The sequence below is a fragment of the Hyla sarda genome, chromosome 8, assembly GCF_029499605.1.
Source record: "Hyla sarda isolate aHylSar1 chromosome 8, aHylSar1.hap1, whole genome shotgun sequence".
NCBI classification, from domain to species: Eukaryota; Metazoa; Chordata; class Amphibia; order Anura; family Hylidae; genus Hyla; species Hyla sarda.
In genome coordinates this window covers 217,788,304-217,808,407 of record NC_079196.1, presented here as the reverse complement: position 1 = coordinate 217,808,407, position 20,104 = coordinate 217,788,304, and the positions used below count along the sequence as shown (strand labels likewise).

General features: G+C 37.1%; 1 protein-coding gene across 1 annotated transcript in view; it reads right to left on the bottom strand.

The window, feature by feature from the left end:
• COPS3 (COP9 signalosome subunit 3) overlaps positions 1-20,104 on the bottom strand; it is a 39,901-nt gene that overhangs the window by 19,293 nt on the left and 504 nt on the right. Inside the window, exons 2-4 of the mRNA XM_056533780.1 lie at positions 5,409-5,538; positions 4,986-5,098; positions 4,837-4,886 (exon numbers count right to left, since the gene is read on the bottom strand). Coding sequence (XP_056389755.1) covers positions 4,837-4,886; positions 4,986-5,098; positions 5,409-5,538 — 293 coding nt within the window. The remainder of the gene's footprint in view (positions 1-4,836; positions 4,887-4,985; positions 5,099-5,408; positions 5,539-20,104) is intronic.

Below are 20,104 nucleotides of genomic sequence, written 5' to 3'. Positions count from 1 at the left end.
GGAATTGTAACGTAAAATATCTAAGAACTTCTCTCTTAAAGCGGTTTTCCTATGTGAGGAAGTTATCCTATAGCCACAGAATACGGGATAATTAGCTGATCACGGGGTGGGGGGTGTTTGATCACTGGGGTGCCCCACACTATAGCGAGCACTAGGGATCAACCGATATCGTTTTTTTAGGGCCGATACCGATAATCGGTGGAGGTTAGGGCCGATAGCCGATAACTTATACCGATATTCCGCTATAAGTTATCGGCTATTTATCTCCCCGCGACACCGCTGCAGATCATTGATTTAAAGCGGGCGCTTTAAATCAATGCACTGCAGTGGCTTTTGCGGTGCCATAGACCGCCGCCGCCGCCACCACCACCCGCTTCTCTCCCCCTACCTGTCAGGGTGGTCTGGGCCATCCATCCTTCCTGTAGTGTCCGGCGGCATTCCGGGTGGAGGGTGAACCGGTCCGGGCTGTCCTTCTCCGGGGGTCCTCTTCTCCACTCCGGGCAGGCTCTGGCCTAGTAGCGCAGCATAGACGCCGCTGCGCAGTGACGCCCGTGCCGTCACGGCGTAGCAGCGTCTATGCAGCGTTACTAGGCCGGAGCCTGCCCAGAGTGGAGAAGAGGACCCCTGGAGAAGGACAGCCCGGACCGGTTCACCTTCCACCCGGAATGGCGCCGGACACTACAGGAAGGAAGGATGGATGGCCCGGACCACCCCCATTACTAGTAAGTAAAAAAAAAAAATTATTGACTCAGAGGGTGGGGGAGGGGCCCGACCGGTATAGCGGTATGGGCAAAAATCCATACCTGTATACCGCCCAGCACTACGGTGGGGGGTGCGACGCGGTGCGATGGGTCGGTGCGGTGGCGGTCGCGGTGCGGTGCATTATCGGCTTATTGGCAAGGTAATTGCCGATACTGCCCAAAATCGTGATTATCGGCCGATAATATCGGCCATACCGATAATCGGTCGATCCCTAGCGAGCACCCAGTCTCCCCTTAGAATGGAGCGGCAGGTCACACATGCACACTCCATTCATTCTCTATAGGAGCTGCCGGAAGCAGCCTAACAGCGGTTTTGGCTGTTACTGCTCCTCCTATAAAAAAATTAAAATACACTACATTCTGGGAAACTGGTGTCCCGAGATGGCAGGGGGCCCAGCAGTCAGATCCCCAGTGATAGAGGGGGGGGGGGATAACTTTAGAAGATGGGAAAACCTTTTTAGGGTACGTTCACACGAGCTGACCCACAGAAGGACCCTTGCATGGTGGCTTTACACGTGCCTGCTCGGAGCGGCAATACACCGCTACGAGCAGACACACTGCTATGTGTGAGTCGCAGCGTGAATGCGCAGAAAACTCGCACATCGCTGCAGCTCTCGGCCTAGCTCATGGAGCAGGGGAGCGGCCGCGACGTGTGCGAGTACACCGCGCATGCGCGGCAACTCGCACATAGCAGTGTTTGCTCATATCAGCGTATTGCCGCTCCGAGCGGACACATGTAAAGCCACCATGCAGGGGTCCTTCAGCAGAGGATCTGCAGCATAAAATACGCTGTGGTTCCGCCCGTGTGAACGTATCCTTAGGCTGGGTTCACACGGCAGAATTTCTGCATGAATTTACAACCAATTCATCTGAATGGAAGTTCTGCAGCGGAAATTCTGCTGTGTGAATGGGACAGCAGAATCCCATTGAAGTGTATTGGCTATAAATTCATGCAGAATTCAGTGCAGAAATTCTGCCGTGTGAACGCGGCCTTAGGCAGCTCCACTCTGCAAAGCTTGTAGTGGAATTCATGTGGAATTGTGGAATTCTGTGTTCTTCAACACAATTCTGCTCAAATTCAAAGCCCCATTACTTCAATGGGATTGCCCAAATTAAAGACCGGAAATTCCACTGGGTGAATGGAAGTCAACGGGCAAGTAAATCTTAGCGGAATTTCCCTCAGAATTCCACTGCCTGAACATGGCCTCAGGGTATATTCACATATTCATAACTCTGCTTCCAGTTTCATTGCAAATTTTGTGCAAACCTATTGTAGTGAATGGTAACAAAACTTGCAGCCAATTTTTTTATAATAAATATATATATATATATATATATATATATATATATATATATATATATATGGAAAACAGCACCTATCAGTAGAAAGTTCCAATGTGGTGCATGCAGAGTCCAGACCTGGGTCAAGGGTACATGAATAAATAGAGGAATATCTGCAGTAAACCGGTATCTGTGAAAAATCAAGCAGTGATTTATTACACTCTGTTTTGATGGAATAAATCACTGCTTGATTTTTCACGGATACTTGTGTACTGCGGATATATATATATATCTATATATCTATATATATCTATATATCTATATATCTATATCATAGAAAAAATCCGCAGCACTACTCAGCTCAGTCCGTTTAATGGTGCCAGCGCTCCAACCTGATCAGGGTTCCTTGTAATGTAGAAAATCCAACAAGCGCAGCACTCAAATTAAAGTGCATTTATTTGTTCATGTCTCAATACAGCAACGTTTCTGCCCCTATGGAGCCATTTTCAAGCCTGTGATACACACAATCTAAGGGGTTTAAATACCCAGTTCTAGTGCAATATTCCACATCACATGATTCACATCAATCAATTACACAAAATTATAAACATATTAAGTGAAATACATAAATAAATTACATCTCATATTGTGTTTTACAGAATTATAAAGTGCATATTATAGTGCGATACTGTCCATAATTGTGCAGATTAAAAACAATGCTTGAAAATACACCATCTCAGGTATAATCATATAACAGCATCTAATTATTAATTATACTCATATGTACATAATTATGTATCAATATTAGTATAAGGCCAGGGAGATATTACTCCGAGCGAGTGAGTAATATCTCCCTGGCCTTATACTAATATTGATACATAATTATGTACATATGAGTATAATTAATAATTAGATGCTGTTATATGATTATACCTGAGATGGTGTATTTTCAAGCATTGTTTTTAATCTGCACAATTATGGACAGTATCGCACTATAATATGCACTTTATAATTCTGTAAAACACAATATGAGATGTAATTTATTTATGTTTTTCACTTAATATGTTTATAATTTTGTGTAATTGATTGATGTGAATCATGTGATGTGGAATATTGCACTAGAACTGGGTATTTAAACCCCTTAGATTGTGTGTATCACAGGCTTGAAAATGGCTCCATAGGGGCAGAAACGTTGCTGTATTGAGACATGAACAAATAAATGCACTTTAATTTGAGTGCTGCGCTTGTTGGATTTTCTATATATATATATATATTTATTTATTAATATTATTTATACACATGTGAACGAAGCTTTAACCCCTTAAGGACTCAGCCCATTTTGGCCTTAAGGACGCAGAAAAGTTTATTTTTACGTTTTCATTTTTTCCTCCTCGCCTTCAAAAAATCATAACTCTTATATTTTCATCCACAGACTAGTATGAGGGCTTGTTTTTTGCGCATTCAGTTGTCCGTTGTAATGCCATCACTCACTTTACCATAAAATATATGGCGCAACCAAAAAAATACTATTTGTGTGGGGAAATTAAAAAGAAAACAGCAATTTTGCTAATTTTGGAAGGTTTCGTTTTCACGCCGTACAATTTACGGTAAAAATGACGTGTTCTTTATTCTGAGGGTCAATAGGATTAAAATGATACCCATGATGACATACTTTTCTATTACTGTTGCGCTTAAAAAAAAAATCAAACTTTTTAACCAAATTTAAGATCCCCCTATTTTGAAGACCTATAACTTTTTCATTTTTCTGTATAATCGGCGGTATGAGGGCTCATTTTTTGCGCATTGATCTGTACTTTTTATTGATACCATATTTGCTTATATAAAAGTTTTAATACATTTTTTATAAATTTTTTGGGGAATAAAATGTTATAAAAAAGCAGCTATTTTGGACTTTTTTTTACGTTCACGCCGTTCACCGTACGGTATCATTAACATTTTAATTTAATAGTTCAGATATTTACGCACGTGGCGATACCAAATATATACATATATATATAAAATATTTTTTTAACACTTTTTGGGGGTGAAATAGGGAAAATGGGGCAATTTACGTTTTTATTGGAGGAGGGGTTTTTTCACATTTTTTTACTTTTATTTTTACACTTTAATAGTCCCCATAGGAGACTATTTATAGCAATCATTTGATTGCTAATCCTGTTCAGTGCTATGTATAGGACACAGCACTGATCAGTATTATCGGTCATCTTCTGCTCTGGTCTGCGGGAAGGCAGATCAGAGCAGAAGACTCCCGGAAGGCAGCGGAGGCAGGTGAGGGGACCTCCGGCTGCCGTGCTGGATGATCGGATCGCCGCGGCAGCGCTGCGGGGCGATCCGATCATCCAATTAAGTGACCGCGATCCTGCAGATGCCGTGATCGGTATTGATCACGGCATCTAAGGGGTTAATGGCGGCCATCCGCGGGATCGCGGGTGTCCGCCATTACCGGCGGGTCCCTGGCTGCGATCAACAGCCGGGACCTGCCGCGCATGATCCGGGCATCGCTCTGATGCCCGCGGTTATGCTTAGGACGTAAATGTACGTTCTGGTGCGTTAAGTACCACCTCACCAGGACGTACATTTACGTCCTGCGTCGTTAAGGGGTTAAAGGAGTAGTGAAGTGGAATATAACTGATCCCCTATCCAAAGGAACTTCCTGTTGGGGACGGAGCGGCGCTTCCTGCGGACTGCCGTGGCCTCGTACAGGAGATCGCGGGACTTATGTTCCACTACAGTACTCCTTTAAGCTGCAATAAAACAATATGTCGCCACTCACCTGTTTTCTCTCCACAAGTGCATTTGTTAACTGATGGCAAAGACCAGCGACTACGAATGGAAACAAAATAGGAGGAAAGGTCAGTTACCGCAGAAAACGGAAATCCCATCCCCCCCCCCCCCGCCCCGCCCATACGGAATAATACTCACAAGTGTCTGTGGCGTATCTAATGTGCTCTCCATTACAAGTGCTGATAAAGAGCTGGACTTGAGAGAACAAGGTCTCGAAATCGGGAATACTGGGCATGGAAAACTTCACAAACCTGCAGAGGAGAGAGACATTTAGTAATTCACCAGCGTTTTCCGACCAGCGTGCCTCCGAAGGCTGTCCGGGCATGCAGGGAGTTGTAGTTTTGCAACAGCTGGAGGCACTCTGGTCAGGCAAACTGTGCTCTGTCTAGAGACTGATGACCACTATGTGCTATCCCTAAGATCAGTAGGGGACACTGATCAGAATGAGGACCCTATGACTGATCACTGGAGGCTTCTTTACTGTAAAATTACATTGACGTGCGGGGTCCTGGTTGATGTTATAGTAAATAGCAGTAGCATCCGTCCCCCATTTATACTTACAGAACAGCAAGGACCCCCAGGGAGTGCTCCTGTACGTCCAGAGCCCCCAGCACTGTATCCAGGTGAGAGAGGTTCTTGGCCAGCAGCTCGCCGCTCTTGTTGATCAGCTCACAAAGCTGAGTCATTTGTCCTGTAACACAATGTAGAAAGGTGTATATAACGTATAAGACGTAAGATCTGTATATATCAGGTAATATAAGACATAAGATCTGTATATATCAGGTAATATAAGACATAAGATCTGTATATATCAGGTAATATAAGACATAAGATCTGTATATATCAGGTAATATAAGACATAAGATCTGTATATATCCGGTAATATAAGACATAAGATCTGTATATATCAGGTAATATAAGACATAAGATCTGTATATATCAGGTAATATAAGACATAAGATCTGTATATATCAGGTAATATAAGACATAAGATCTGTATATATCAGGTAATATAAGACATAAGATCTGTATATATCAGGTAATATAAGACATAAGATCTGTATATATCAGGTAATAGACATAAGATCTGTATATATCAGGTAATAGACATAAGATCTGTATATATCAGGTAATATAAGACATAAGATCTGTATATATCAGGTAATACAAGACATAAGATCTGTATATATCAGGTAATATAAGACATAAGATCTGTATATATCAGGTAATATAAGACATAAGATCTGTATATATCAGGTAATATAAGACATAAGATCTGTATATATCAGGTAATATAAGACATAAGATCTGTATATATCAGGTAATATAAGACATAAGATCTGTATATATCAGGTAATATAAGATCTGTATATATCAGGTAATATAAGACATAAGATCTGTATATATCAGGTAATATAAGACATAAGATCTGTATATATCAGGTAATATAAGACATAAGATCTGTATATATCAGGTGATATAAGACATAAGATCTGTATATATCCGGTAATAGACATAAGATCTGTATATATCAGGTAATATAAGACATAAGATCTGTATATATCAGGTAATATAAGACATAAGATCTGTATATATCAGGTAATATAAGACATAAGATCTGTATATATCAGGTAATATAAGACATAAGATCTGTATATATCAGGTAATATAAGACATAAGATCTGTATATATCAGGTAATATAAGACGTGAGATCTGTATATATCAGGTAATATAAGATCTGTATATATCAGGTAATATAAGACATAAGATCTGTATATATCAGGTAATAGACATAAGATCTGTATATATCAGGTAATATAAGACATAAGATCTGTATATATCAGGTAATATAAGACATAAGATCTGTATATATCAGGTAATATAAGATATAAGATCTGTATATATCAGGTAATAGACATAAGATCTGTATATATCAGGTAATAGACGTAAGATCTGTATATATCAGGTAATAGACGTAAGATCTGTATATATCAGGTAATAGACATAAGATCTGTATATATCAGGTAATATAAGACATAAGATCTGTATATATCAGGTAATATAAGACATAAGATCTGTATATATCAGGTAATATAAGACATAAGATCTGTATATATCAGGTAATATAAGACATAAGATCTGTATATATCAGGTAATATAAGACATAAGATCTGTATATATCAGGTAATAGACATAAGATCTGTATATATCAGGTAATAGACATAAGATCTGTATATATCAGGTAATATAAGACATAAGATCTGTATATATCAGGTAATACAAGACATAAGATCTGTATATATCAGGTAATATAAGACATAAGATCTGTATATATCAGGTAATATAAGACATAAGATCTGTATATATCAGGTGATATAAGACATAAGATCTGTATATATCAGGTAATATAAGACATAAGATCTGTATATATCAGGTAATATAAGACATAAGATCTGTATATATCAGGTAATATAAGATCTGTATATATCAGGTAATATAAGACATAAGATCTGTATATATCAGGTAATATAAGACATAAGATCTGTATATATCCGGTAATAGACATAAGATCTGTATATATCCGGTAATATAAGACGTAAGATCTGTATATATCAGGTAATATAAGACATAAGATCTGTATATATCAGGTAATATAAGACATAAGATCTGTATATATCAGGTAATAGACATAAGATCTGTATATATCAGGTAATATAAGACATAAGATCTGTATATATCAGGTAATATAAGACATAAGATCTGTATATATCAGGTAATATAAGACATAAGATCTGTATATATCAGGTAATAGAAGACATAAGATCTGTATATATCAGGTAATAGACGTAAGATCTGTATATATCAGGTAATAGACATAAGATCTGTATATATCAGGTAATATAAGACATAAGATCTGTATATATCAGGTAATATAAGACATAAGATCTGTATATATCAGGTAATAGACATAAGATCTGTATATATCAGGTGATATAAGACATAAGATCTGTATATATCAGGTAATATAAGACATAAGATCTGTATATATCAGGTGGTAATAGACATAAGATCTGTATATATCAGGTAATATAAGACATAAGATCTGTATATATCAGGTAATAGACATAAGATCTGTATATATCAGGTAATATAAGACATAAGATATGTATATATCCGGTAATATAAGACGTAAGATCTGTATATATCAGGTAATATAAGACATAAGATCTGTATATATCAGGTAATAGACATAAGATCTGTATATATCCGGTAATATAAGACGTAAGATCTGTATATATCAGGTAATATAAGATCTGTATATATCAGGTAATATAAGACATAAGATCTGTATATATCAGGTAATATAAGATCTGTATATATCAGGTAATATAAGATCTGTATATATCAGGTAATATAAGATCTGTATATATCAGGTAATATAAGACATAAGATCTGTATATATCAGGTAATATAAGACATAAGATCTGTATATATCAGGTAATATAAGACATAAGATCTGTATATATCAGGTAATATAAGACATAAGATCTGTATATATCAGGTAATATAAGATCTGTATATATCAGGTAATATAAGACATAAGATCTGTATATATCAGGTAATATAAGACATAAGATCTGTATATATCAGGTGATATAAGACATAAGATCTGTATATATCAGGTAATATAAGACATAAGATCTGTATATATCAGGTAATAGACATAAGATCTGTATATATCAGGTAATAGACATAAGATCTGTATATATCAGGTAATAGACATAAGATCTGTATATATCAGGTAATATAAGACATAAGATCTGTATATATCAGGTAATATAAGACATAAGATCTGTATATATCAGGTAATATAAGACATAAGATCTGTATATATCAGGTAATAGACATAAGATCTGTATATATCAGGTAATAGACATAAGATCTGTATATATCAGGTAATAGACATAAGATCTGTATATATCAGGTAATATAAGACATAAGATCTGTATATATCAGGTAATATAAGACATAAGATCTGTATATATCAGGTAATAGACATAAGATCTGTATATATCAGGTAATAGACATAAGATCTGTATATATCAGGTAATATAAGACATAAGATCTGTATATATCAGGTAATAGACATAAGATCTGTATATATCAGGTAATATAAGACATAAGATCTGTATATATCAGGTAATAGACATAAGATCTGTATATATCAGGTAATATAAGACATAAGATCTGTATATATCAGGTGATATAAGACATAAGATCTGTATATATCAGGTAATATAAGACATAAGATCTGTATATATCAGGTGATATAAGACATAAGATCTGTATATATCAGGTAATATAAGACATAAGATCTGTATATATCAGGTGATATAAGACATAAGATCTGTATATATCAGGTAATATAAGACATAAGATCTGTATATATCAGGTAATATAAGACATAAGATCTGTATATATCAGGTAATAGACATAAGATCTGTATATATCAGGTGATATAAGACATAAGATCTGTATATATCAGGTAATAGACATAAGATCTGTATATATCAGGTAATATAAGACATAAGATCTGTATATATCAGGTGGTATAAGACATAAGATCTGTATATATCAGGTAATATAAGACATAAGATCTGTATATATCAGGTAATAGACATAAGATCTGTATATATCAGGTAATATAAGACATAAGATCTGTATATATCAGGTAATATAAGACATAAGATCTGTATATATCCGGTAATATAAGACATAAGATCTGTATATATCATGTAATATAAGACATAAGATCTGTATATATCAGGTAATATAAGACATAAGATCTGTATATATCAGGTAATATAAGACATAAGATCTGTATATATCAGGTAATATAAGACATAAGATCTGTATATATCAGGTAATATAAGACATAAGATCTGTATATATCCGGTAATAGACATAAGATCTGTATATATCCGGTAATATAAGACGTAAGATCTGTATATATCAGGTAATATAAGACATAAGATCTGTATATATCAGGTAATATAAGACATAAGATCTGTATATATCAGGTAATAGACATAAGATCTGTATATATCAGGTAATATAAGACATAAGATCTGTATATATCAGGTAATAGACATAAGATCTGTATATATCAGGTAATAGACATAAGATCTGTATATATCAGGTAATAGACATAAGATCTGTATATATCAGGTAATATAAGACATAAGATCTGTATATATCAGGTAATAGACATAAGATCTGTATATATCAGGTAATATAAGACATAAGATCTGTATATATCAGGTAATATAAGACATAAGATCTGTATATATCAGGTAATATAAGACATAAGATCTGTATATATCAGGTAATATAAGACATAAGATCTGTATATATCAGGTATATAAGACATAAGATCTGTATATATCAGGTAATATAAGACATAAGATCTGTATATATCAGGTAATATAAGACATAAGATCTGTATATATCAGGTAATATAAGACATAAGATCTGTATATATCAGGTAATATAAGACATAAGATCTGTATATATCATGTAATATAAGACATAAGATCTGTATATATCATGTAATATAAGACATAAGATCTGTATATATCAGGTAATATAAGACATAAGATCTGTATATATCAGGTAATATAAGACATAAGATCTGTATATATCATGTAATATAAGACATAAGATCTGTATATATCAGGTAATAGACATAAGATCTGTATATATCAGGTAATAGACATAAGATCTGTATATATCAGGTAATAGACATAAGATCTGTATATATCAGGTAATATAAGACATAAGATCTGTATATATCAGGTAATAGAAGACATAAGATCTGTATATATCCGGTAATAGACATAAGATCTGTATATATCAGGTAATATAAGACATAAGATCTGTATATATCCGGTAATATAAGATCTGTATATATCAGGTAATATAAGACATAAGATCTGTATATATCAGGTAATATAAGACATAAGATCTGTATATATCAGGTAATAGACATAAGATCTGTATATATCCGGTAATATAAGACATAAGATCTGTATATATCCGGTAATATAAGACATAAGATCTGTATATATCATGTAATATAAGACATAAGATCTGTATATATCCGGTAATATAAGACATAAGATCTGTATATATCCGGTAATAGACATAAGATCTGTATATATCAGGTAATAGACATAAGATCTGTATATATCAGGTAATATAAGACATAAGATCTGTATATATCCGGTAATAGACATAAGATCTGTATATATCAGGTAATAGAAGACATAAGATCTGTATATATCAGGTAATATAAGACATAAGATCTGTATATATCAGGTATATAAGACATAAGATCTGTATATATCAGGTAATATAAGACATAAGATCTGTATATATCCGGTAATAGACATAAGATCTGTATATATCAGGTAATAGAAGACATAAGATCTGTATATATCAGGTAATATAAGACATAAGATCTGTATATATCAGGTAATATAAGATCTGTATATATCAGGTAATATAAGACATAAGATCTGTATATATCAGGTAATAGACATAAGATCTGTATATATCAGGTAATATAAGACATAAGATCTGTATATATCCGGTAATATAAGATCTGTATATATCAGGTAATATAAGACATAAGATCTGTATATATCAGGTAATATAAGACATAAGATCTGTATATATCAGGTAATATAAGACATAAGATCTGTATATATCAGGTAATATAAGACATAAGATCTGTATATATCCGGTAATATAAGATCTGTATATATCAGGTAATATAAGACATAAGATCTGTATATATCAGGTAATAGACATAAGATCTGTATATATCCGGTAATATAAGACATAAGATCTGTATATATCATGTAATATAAGACATAAGATCTGTATATATCAGGTAATATATCACCTGATATATACAGATCTTATGTCTTATATTACATGATATATACAGATCTTATGTCTTATATTACCTGATATATACAGATCTTATGTCTATTACCGGATATATACAGATCTTATGTCTATTACCTGATATATACAGATCTTATGTCTTATATTACCGGATATATACATATCTTATGTCTTATATTACCTGATATATACAGATCTTATGTCTTATATTACCTGATATATACAGATCTTATGTCTTATATTACCTGATATATACAGATCTTATGTCTATTACCTGATATATACAGATCTTATGTCTATTACCTGATATATACAGATCTTATGTCTATTACCTGATATATACAGATCTTATGTCTATTACCTGATATATACAGATCTTATGTCTTATATTACCTGATATATACAGATCTTATGTCTTATATTACCTGATATATACAGATCTTATGTCTTATATTACCTGATATATACAGATCTTATGTCTATTACCTGATATATACAGATCTTATGTCTTATATTACCTGATATATACAGATCTTATGTCTATTACCTGATATATACAGATCTTATGTCTATTACCTGATATATACAGATCTTATGTCTTATATTACCTGATATATACAGATCTTATGTCTTATATTACATGATATATACAGATCTTATGTCTTATATTACCTGATATATACAGATCTTATGTCTATTACCTGATATATACAGATCTTATGTCTTATATTACCTGATATATACAGATCTTATGTCTTATATTACCTGATATATACAGATCTTATGTCTATTACCTGATATATACAGATCTTATGTCTATTACCTGATATATACAGATCTTATGTCTATTACCTGATATATACAGATCTTATGTCTTATATTACCTGATATATACAGATCTTATGTCTTATATTACCTGATATATACAGATCTTATGTCTTATATTACCTGATATATACAGATCTTATGTCTATTACCTGATATATACAGATCTTATGTCTTATATTACCTGATATATACAGATCTTATGTCTTATATTACCTGATATATACAGATCTTATGTCTATTACCTGATATATACAGATCTTATGTCTATTACCTGATATATACAGATCTTATGTCTTATATTACCAGATATATACAGATCTTATGTCTTATATCACCTGATATATACAGATCTTATGTCTTATATTACCTGATATATACAGATCTTATGTCTTATATTACCTGATATATACAGATCTTATGTCTATTACCTGATATATACAGATCTTATGTCTTATATCACCTGATATATACAGATCTTATGTCTTATATCACCTGATATATACAGATCTTATGTCTTATATCACCTGATATATACAGATCTTATGTCTTATATTACCTGATATATACAGATCTTATGTCTTATATCACCTGATATATACAGATCTTATGTCTTATAAGACATAAGATCTGTATATATCAGGTAATATAAGACATAAGATCTGTATATATCCGGTAATAGACATAAGATCTGTATATATCAGGTGATATAAGACATAAGATCTGTATATATCAGGTAATAGACATAAGATCTGTATATATCAGGTAATATAAGACATAAGATCTGTATATATCAGGTAATAGACATAAGATCTGTATATATCTGGTAATATAAGACATAAGATCTGTATATATCAGGTGATATAAGACATAAGATCTGTATATATCAGGTAATATAAGACATAAGATCTGTATATATCAGGTAATAGACATAAGATCTGTATATATCAGGTAATATAAGACATAAGATCTGTATATATCAGGTAATATAAGACATAAGATCTGTATATATCAGGTAATATAAGACATAAGATCTGTATATATCAGGTAATAGACATAAGATCTGTATATATCAGGTAATATAAGACATAAGATCTGTATATATCAGGTAATAGACATAAGATCTGTATATATCCGGTAATATAAGACATAAGATCTGTATATATCAGGTAATATAAGACATAAGATCTGTATATATCAGGTGATATAAGACATAAGATCTGTATATATCCGGTAATATAAGACATAAGATCTGTATATATCAGGTAATATAAGATCTGTATATATCAGGTAATATAAGACATAAGATCTGTATATATCAGGTAATATAAGACATAAGATCTGTATATATCCGGTAATATAAGACATAAGATCTGTATATATCAGGTAATATAAGACGTAAGATCTGTATATATCAGGTAATAGACATAAGATCTGTATATATCAGGTAATATAAGACATAAGATCTGTATATATCAGGTAATAGACATAAGATCTGTATATATCAGGTAATAGACATAAGATCTGTATATATCAGGTAATAGACATAAGATATGTATATATCAGGTAATATAAGACATAAGATCTGTATATATCAGGTAATATAAGACATAAGATCTGTATATATCAGGTAATATAAGACATAAGATCTGTATATATCAGGTAATAGACATAAGATCTGTATATATCAGGTAATAGACATAAGATCTGTATATATCAGGTAATAGACATAAGATATGTATATATCAGGTAATATAAGACATAAGATCTGTATATATCAGGTAATATAAGACATAAGATCTGTATATATCAGGTAATATAAGACATAAGATCTGTATATATCAGGTAATATAAGACATAAGATCTGTATATATCAGGTAATATAAGACATAAGATCTGTATATATCAGGTAATATAAGACATAAGATCTGTATATATCAGGTAATATAAGACATAAGATCTGTATATATCAGGTAACATTCCGGCTGAGAGGTGTAAGAAGCTTATTGATGGCTATAGGAAGCGACTCATTTCAGTTGTTTTTTCCAAAGGGTGTGCAACCAAATACAGTGACCCCCCCCCCCCCCCCCGACCTACGATGGCCCCGACATACGATCATTTCAGCATACGATCACTCTCAGAGGCCATCGCATGTTGAAGGCAGCATCAACGTACGATGCTTTTGTATGTTGGGGCCATCGCATAAACGGCTATCCGGCAGCACAGACTGCTTCAGCTACCACCAGATAGCCGTTTAGGGTGCCCTGTGTGGTCCGCTGAAGATCACTTACCTGTCCCCGCCGCTCCGGACCGTTCTCCTCAGGATACCTTGCATCGCCGCCGCTCTCCATCGTCGTCATCACGTCGCCGCGCACGCCGTCCCGTCATCCAATAGGAGCGGCGTGCGCAGCGACGTGATGACAGCGATAAAGAACGACGATTCCGGCCAGCAGAGACGGTCCGGAGCGGCAGGGACAGGTGAGTATAACTTCCTATACTTTTCATTGTACAGATCCCTCAACTAACGATGGTTCTTTTGGAAAGGATTACCATCGTATGTTGAGGGACCACTGTATTAAGTTAAGGGTGCCAATAATTTTGTCCAGCCCATTTTTGGAGTTTGGTGACATTATGTCCAATTTGCTTTTTTGGGTTTAGTGCCAATACACAAAAAGGGAATAAACATGTGTATAGCAAAACATGTGTTACTGCAATCCTTTCCTGTGAGAAATACTTCATTTTCTAGAAAAAATTTCAGCGGTGTCAACATTTATGGCCATGACTGTATCAGGTAATATAAGATCTGTAACATACAGAGGAGGAAGGTCTATACAGTGAAATCTCCCTTAGTGGTCACCTCCCAATAATGGACAGTTTTTAATTCCCCGGCAGAGTCCCATAAGACTTAATGTATTTGCCCCCTCCGAATAGGGGACATTCCCAATAGGGGACAAAACCCACCCAATAGTGGACGCGGACACACCCAAGGGGGGCCAAAACCCTCCCAATAGGGGGGGCCAAAACCCTCCCAATAGGGGGGACAAAACCCTCCCAATAGGGGGGACAAAACCCTCCCAATAGGAGGACATTCAGGCTTATGTGCCGCCCTACCTTGTACACAGGGCCACTGTCAGGGGGTATAGCCAATACCCCAGTAAGGGGCCCAAGACCCCACTGTACCCCCCCCCCCTCCCCGCAAAGAAGAAGGAGACTGCCACATTATTCACCCCCTCCTTTCCCGATTCACCCCCCCCTGCCACCACTTTATTCCCCTTGTGCCAAATCACCCCCCCCCCTCTTTTTTATCCCTGTGCCAAATAATTTCCTCTTGATTCTCCACCCCCCCCCCGTGCCATTTCATTCCCCCTTTGTCCCTGTGTACCACTTCATAAAGAGGAGGGCGATGAATTTACACAGAGGGTAATAATGGGGGAATTAAATGGCCCAGAGGGGGATCAAGGCTCCCGTACCCCAGCCGGATCGGCGCTGAAATCCATTGACTTTAATGAGCCGACCGGAATCAACATTTTACTCTGTTCGGCTCATTTTTGACCTGTATCCGGTTTTCGGACCGGACCTCAAAACGTAGTATACTATCATTAAAGTCAATGGATTTCAACGCTGATCCGGCTGGGGTACGGGAGCGCACGGTGTGTCCCCTCCCCCAGCCGGATCCGGCACCCGTACAGTGAAAACGTGGTGTGCATGCAGCCTTAAACAGATTTATGGAGGCATCGTAATCCAACAGGTAGTAAGGTATCCTGTTCTTCCAGCATGTACGGTTGCCTTTCCCTTATAGACCTGGCAGTGGGCAATACTACTATGTTGGAGCGGGTGACCAGAGTTTGGTATTTAGCAAGGAGCTTTACCCTTATTAGTGCAGTTTAAACTGGTTGTGGCTGTGTGGAACCCTAGGCCCCTTTGGTACTTCAACCCATTCTGGTTACAAGAACTGATTACTTCCGAAAGTCTCTACCAAACTTAGGGCATTCCTGTCTGTAAATACCATTACCGCTCCTATCTCGGCGGTCTGGGACTCGGGACTCTTGTAAAGCGTTTCTTCAGGGATTATTTATTTGGGATATTAGTATCTAAAGGTCATGTACAAGAAAGAAGGGGATGTAAATCTCAAACACATATGGGGTTCAAATATTAAGCTGAATATTTGATATCGCACTGGGTATAGGACCCTAGTGTAAGACCAAAATGTCCCTCCGTTCCTCCCTGCGCGCGTCAACACGGGGGGCGGGTCGCCCAGCTTGGTCAGCTGTTTGCTGACCGGCTCTCTGTGACACGATGCCGGAAGTGAGCGGAGTCCGGAAGAGCTCGTTTTTCACATGCACCAATACAAGCCGGGCGCCTGCAGGTGTGATGTATGAGGTAAATATTAGGGATATGCCCTCATTGGTACATAGGTGTATAAATATCACACTCTTTCTGGTGGACACTACCCCTCGACAAAGGTTGATCCCGAAAATCCGCGTGGGGTGGTGTCAAGCTGTTCTCTGGGACCTGCTGCCACTCGTTATGTATTGGTTTCGATTGGTTGTACCTTGACTTTAAATTGCATATAGCAAGGTTAACATGCACAGGTTATACGCTGTCTATATATGTTTGGATATGTCTGAAGCTTGTGAGGCGTCTTACCAAGGTTCAGGGTGACATTTGTGGATTTTTTCTCCTCACTTTTGTGGAATAACTCTGTGTGTTTTTAAATGTAAAATTATTTGTACTTTCATTAAATGACCCCATTGTTCTTTGTAGTGTTAAGAAAGAAGGGGGCAAAATTACAACGGCCAGACAAACATAGTAACATAGGTCATAAGGTTGAAAAAAGACCAGAGTGCATCAAGTTCAACCTATAACCCCAATGAGTCCCTAACGAGTGGATCCAGAGGAGGCAAAAAACCCTCATACTAGAGGTAAAAACTCCTTCCCGACTCCAAATATGTCATCAGAATAAATCCCTGGATCAACGTTCTGTCCCTATAAATCTAGTATTTATAACCTGTAATGTTATTATTCTCCAAAAATGCACCCAGACCCCTTTTGAACTTTCTTACCGAGTTCACCATGACCACCTCCACAGTCTCACTGCTCTTAGAGTAAAGAACCCCCGTCTGTGCTGGTGTAGAAACCTTCTTTCCTCTAGACGTAGAGGACGCCCCCTTGTTATAGATACAGTCCTGGGTATAAATAGGTCATGGGAGAGATCTCTGTACTGTCCCTTGATATATTTATACATAGTTATTAGGTCCCCCCCTAAGCCTTTTTTTCTAAACTAAATAACCCTAATTCTGCTGATCTTTCTGGGTACTGTAGTCCTCCCATTCCCAAAGAATCCCAATACATAGGGGACCCTAGCATGGCTAATAGGGAGGAGTTGGAGAAGGTGCTGCAGCAATATAACACATCTGGAAAATACAGCGGACAAGAAGATTTTTTGCGTAACAGCGGTTGTTGGGGAGTGGGGAAAGTATGGGCAGGTTACTTGTCTCTATTGCTAGAGCTCAGGAGAAAAAGCAATATATTAGTTGTCTTTCGGAATCTTCTTGTGACGTGGGGGGTTAATATTGGACACTTACCACTAAAACTGTCTGCTCTGAGTTAGAGCTTGATGCTAACTTTGGCGCTGATCCTCTGCCCTACCTGACTTCAGAGCAGTGGGAATTGCTGGATACCCCCCTCACTATGGAGAAGTTGGAGATTACTCCCAAGGATGTCTCTAATGAATGGACCTCTGATGGCCCTAGTGAGATCTATACACATCCGCCAGTACTGTGACCGCAGTTATTGAAGGTTTTCCTTCTGGCGGGTGAGGAGGTTCGCCATCTCCAGTCTATGCTAGAAGCGATCATTGTTCTGCTACCAAAACCTGGGAAGGACCCTCCCCGTGCTGGTTCCTATCGTCCTTCTTTGCTCTGATGAGTCAGTGTCACAGATCCTTTCTAATAGATCGGGGAAGATGATCCCCTCTATGGTTCATGGAGATCAAACCGGATTTATGCAGGGAAAATACTTAATTTACAGATGAGTCGGGAACATATTATTGAGTCATGGGGGAACTGCTTATGGAGGGTCCTGGGCCGTATGTCATTTGCCCATCTTCTTTATAGGGACCCGGTTGCCAGGGTTAGGGTTAATGGTTAAAGGGATACTCCGCTGCTCAGCATTTAGAACAAACTGTTCCAAACGCTGGAGCGGGCGCAGGGAGCTTGTGACATCATAGTCCCACCCCCTCATGACATCACACCCCACTCCCTCAATGCAAGTCTATAGGAGGGGGCTTGACAGCCATCACACCCCCTCCCACAGACTTGCATCGAGGGGGCGGGGCTATGATGTCACAAGCGCCCAGCGCCAGCGTTCAGAGCAGTTTGTTCCAAACGCTGAGCAGCAGAGTACCCCTTTAAAGGACAAGTCTCATGCCCGACAGTACAAAAACATATCCCCTATCCTGCAGACAAGGGATATGTTTTTGATCGCGGGGGTCGGAGCACTGTGGCCCCCCCAATCGTCTATACGGAGCCCCGGCTCTCCCACAGAGTGGCGCGTCACGACCCCCGACCGAAGACAGCGGCGGCCACACCCCCTCCATATATCTCAATGGGAGAGCCGAAGGTTGACAAACGGCTCTCCTATAGAGATATATGAAGAGGGCGGGGGTCTTGACTCGCCACTCTGTGGGAGAGCCGGGGCTCCGTACAGACGATCGCAGGGGGGCCACAGCGCTCGGACCCCCCGCGATCTAAAACTTATCTGTTTTAGATTTAGTTTTTCTTTACTGTCGGGCATGAGACTTCTTTAACTATCCCCTGTGGTACCTGTCAAGAGTGTCCTCTTTTCCTGTTGCTCATCCCGGCCATCAACCCCTTGGATACAATTTTTAATACAAACAAAATAAATAAAAAGAGTTAATAAAAAATTACCTAATCAAAACAAAAACAAAAATTAAAAAAATATAGTATTGTCACGTGTGGAAATGCCCAAAATTGCTGCTCCTATCACCCAATGCTATGGTCTTATGACATACCAGGAAGCCCCCGGGGGGGCGCAACGTGTCATACTGCCGATTGGCTCCGAGTGCTTCCCAGGCTTGACACATTACGCCGAAACTCAGAGGTAAGTACAGTTTTTTTTTTTTTTATTATATCCCACACAATGGGCAGTTAGAACCCTTATATTTCCTATACACTGACAGCAAGCGGAAAGAGTGACAATGGGGCAAAATGGAAACAAAGCCTATTGCTAAAATTCAAATTTGAATTAACCAAGCTTTATTGACAGTCTCTAGAGCAGTGTTTCCCAAGCAGTGTGCCTCCAGCTGTTGCAAAACTACAACTCTCAGCATGCCCGGACAGCCTTCGGCTGTCCGGGCATGCTGGGAGTTGTAGTTTTGCAACAGCTGGAGGCACACTGGTTGAAAAATAAACAAAAAACACTGCTCTAGACCATAGAC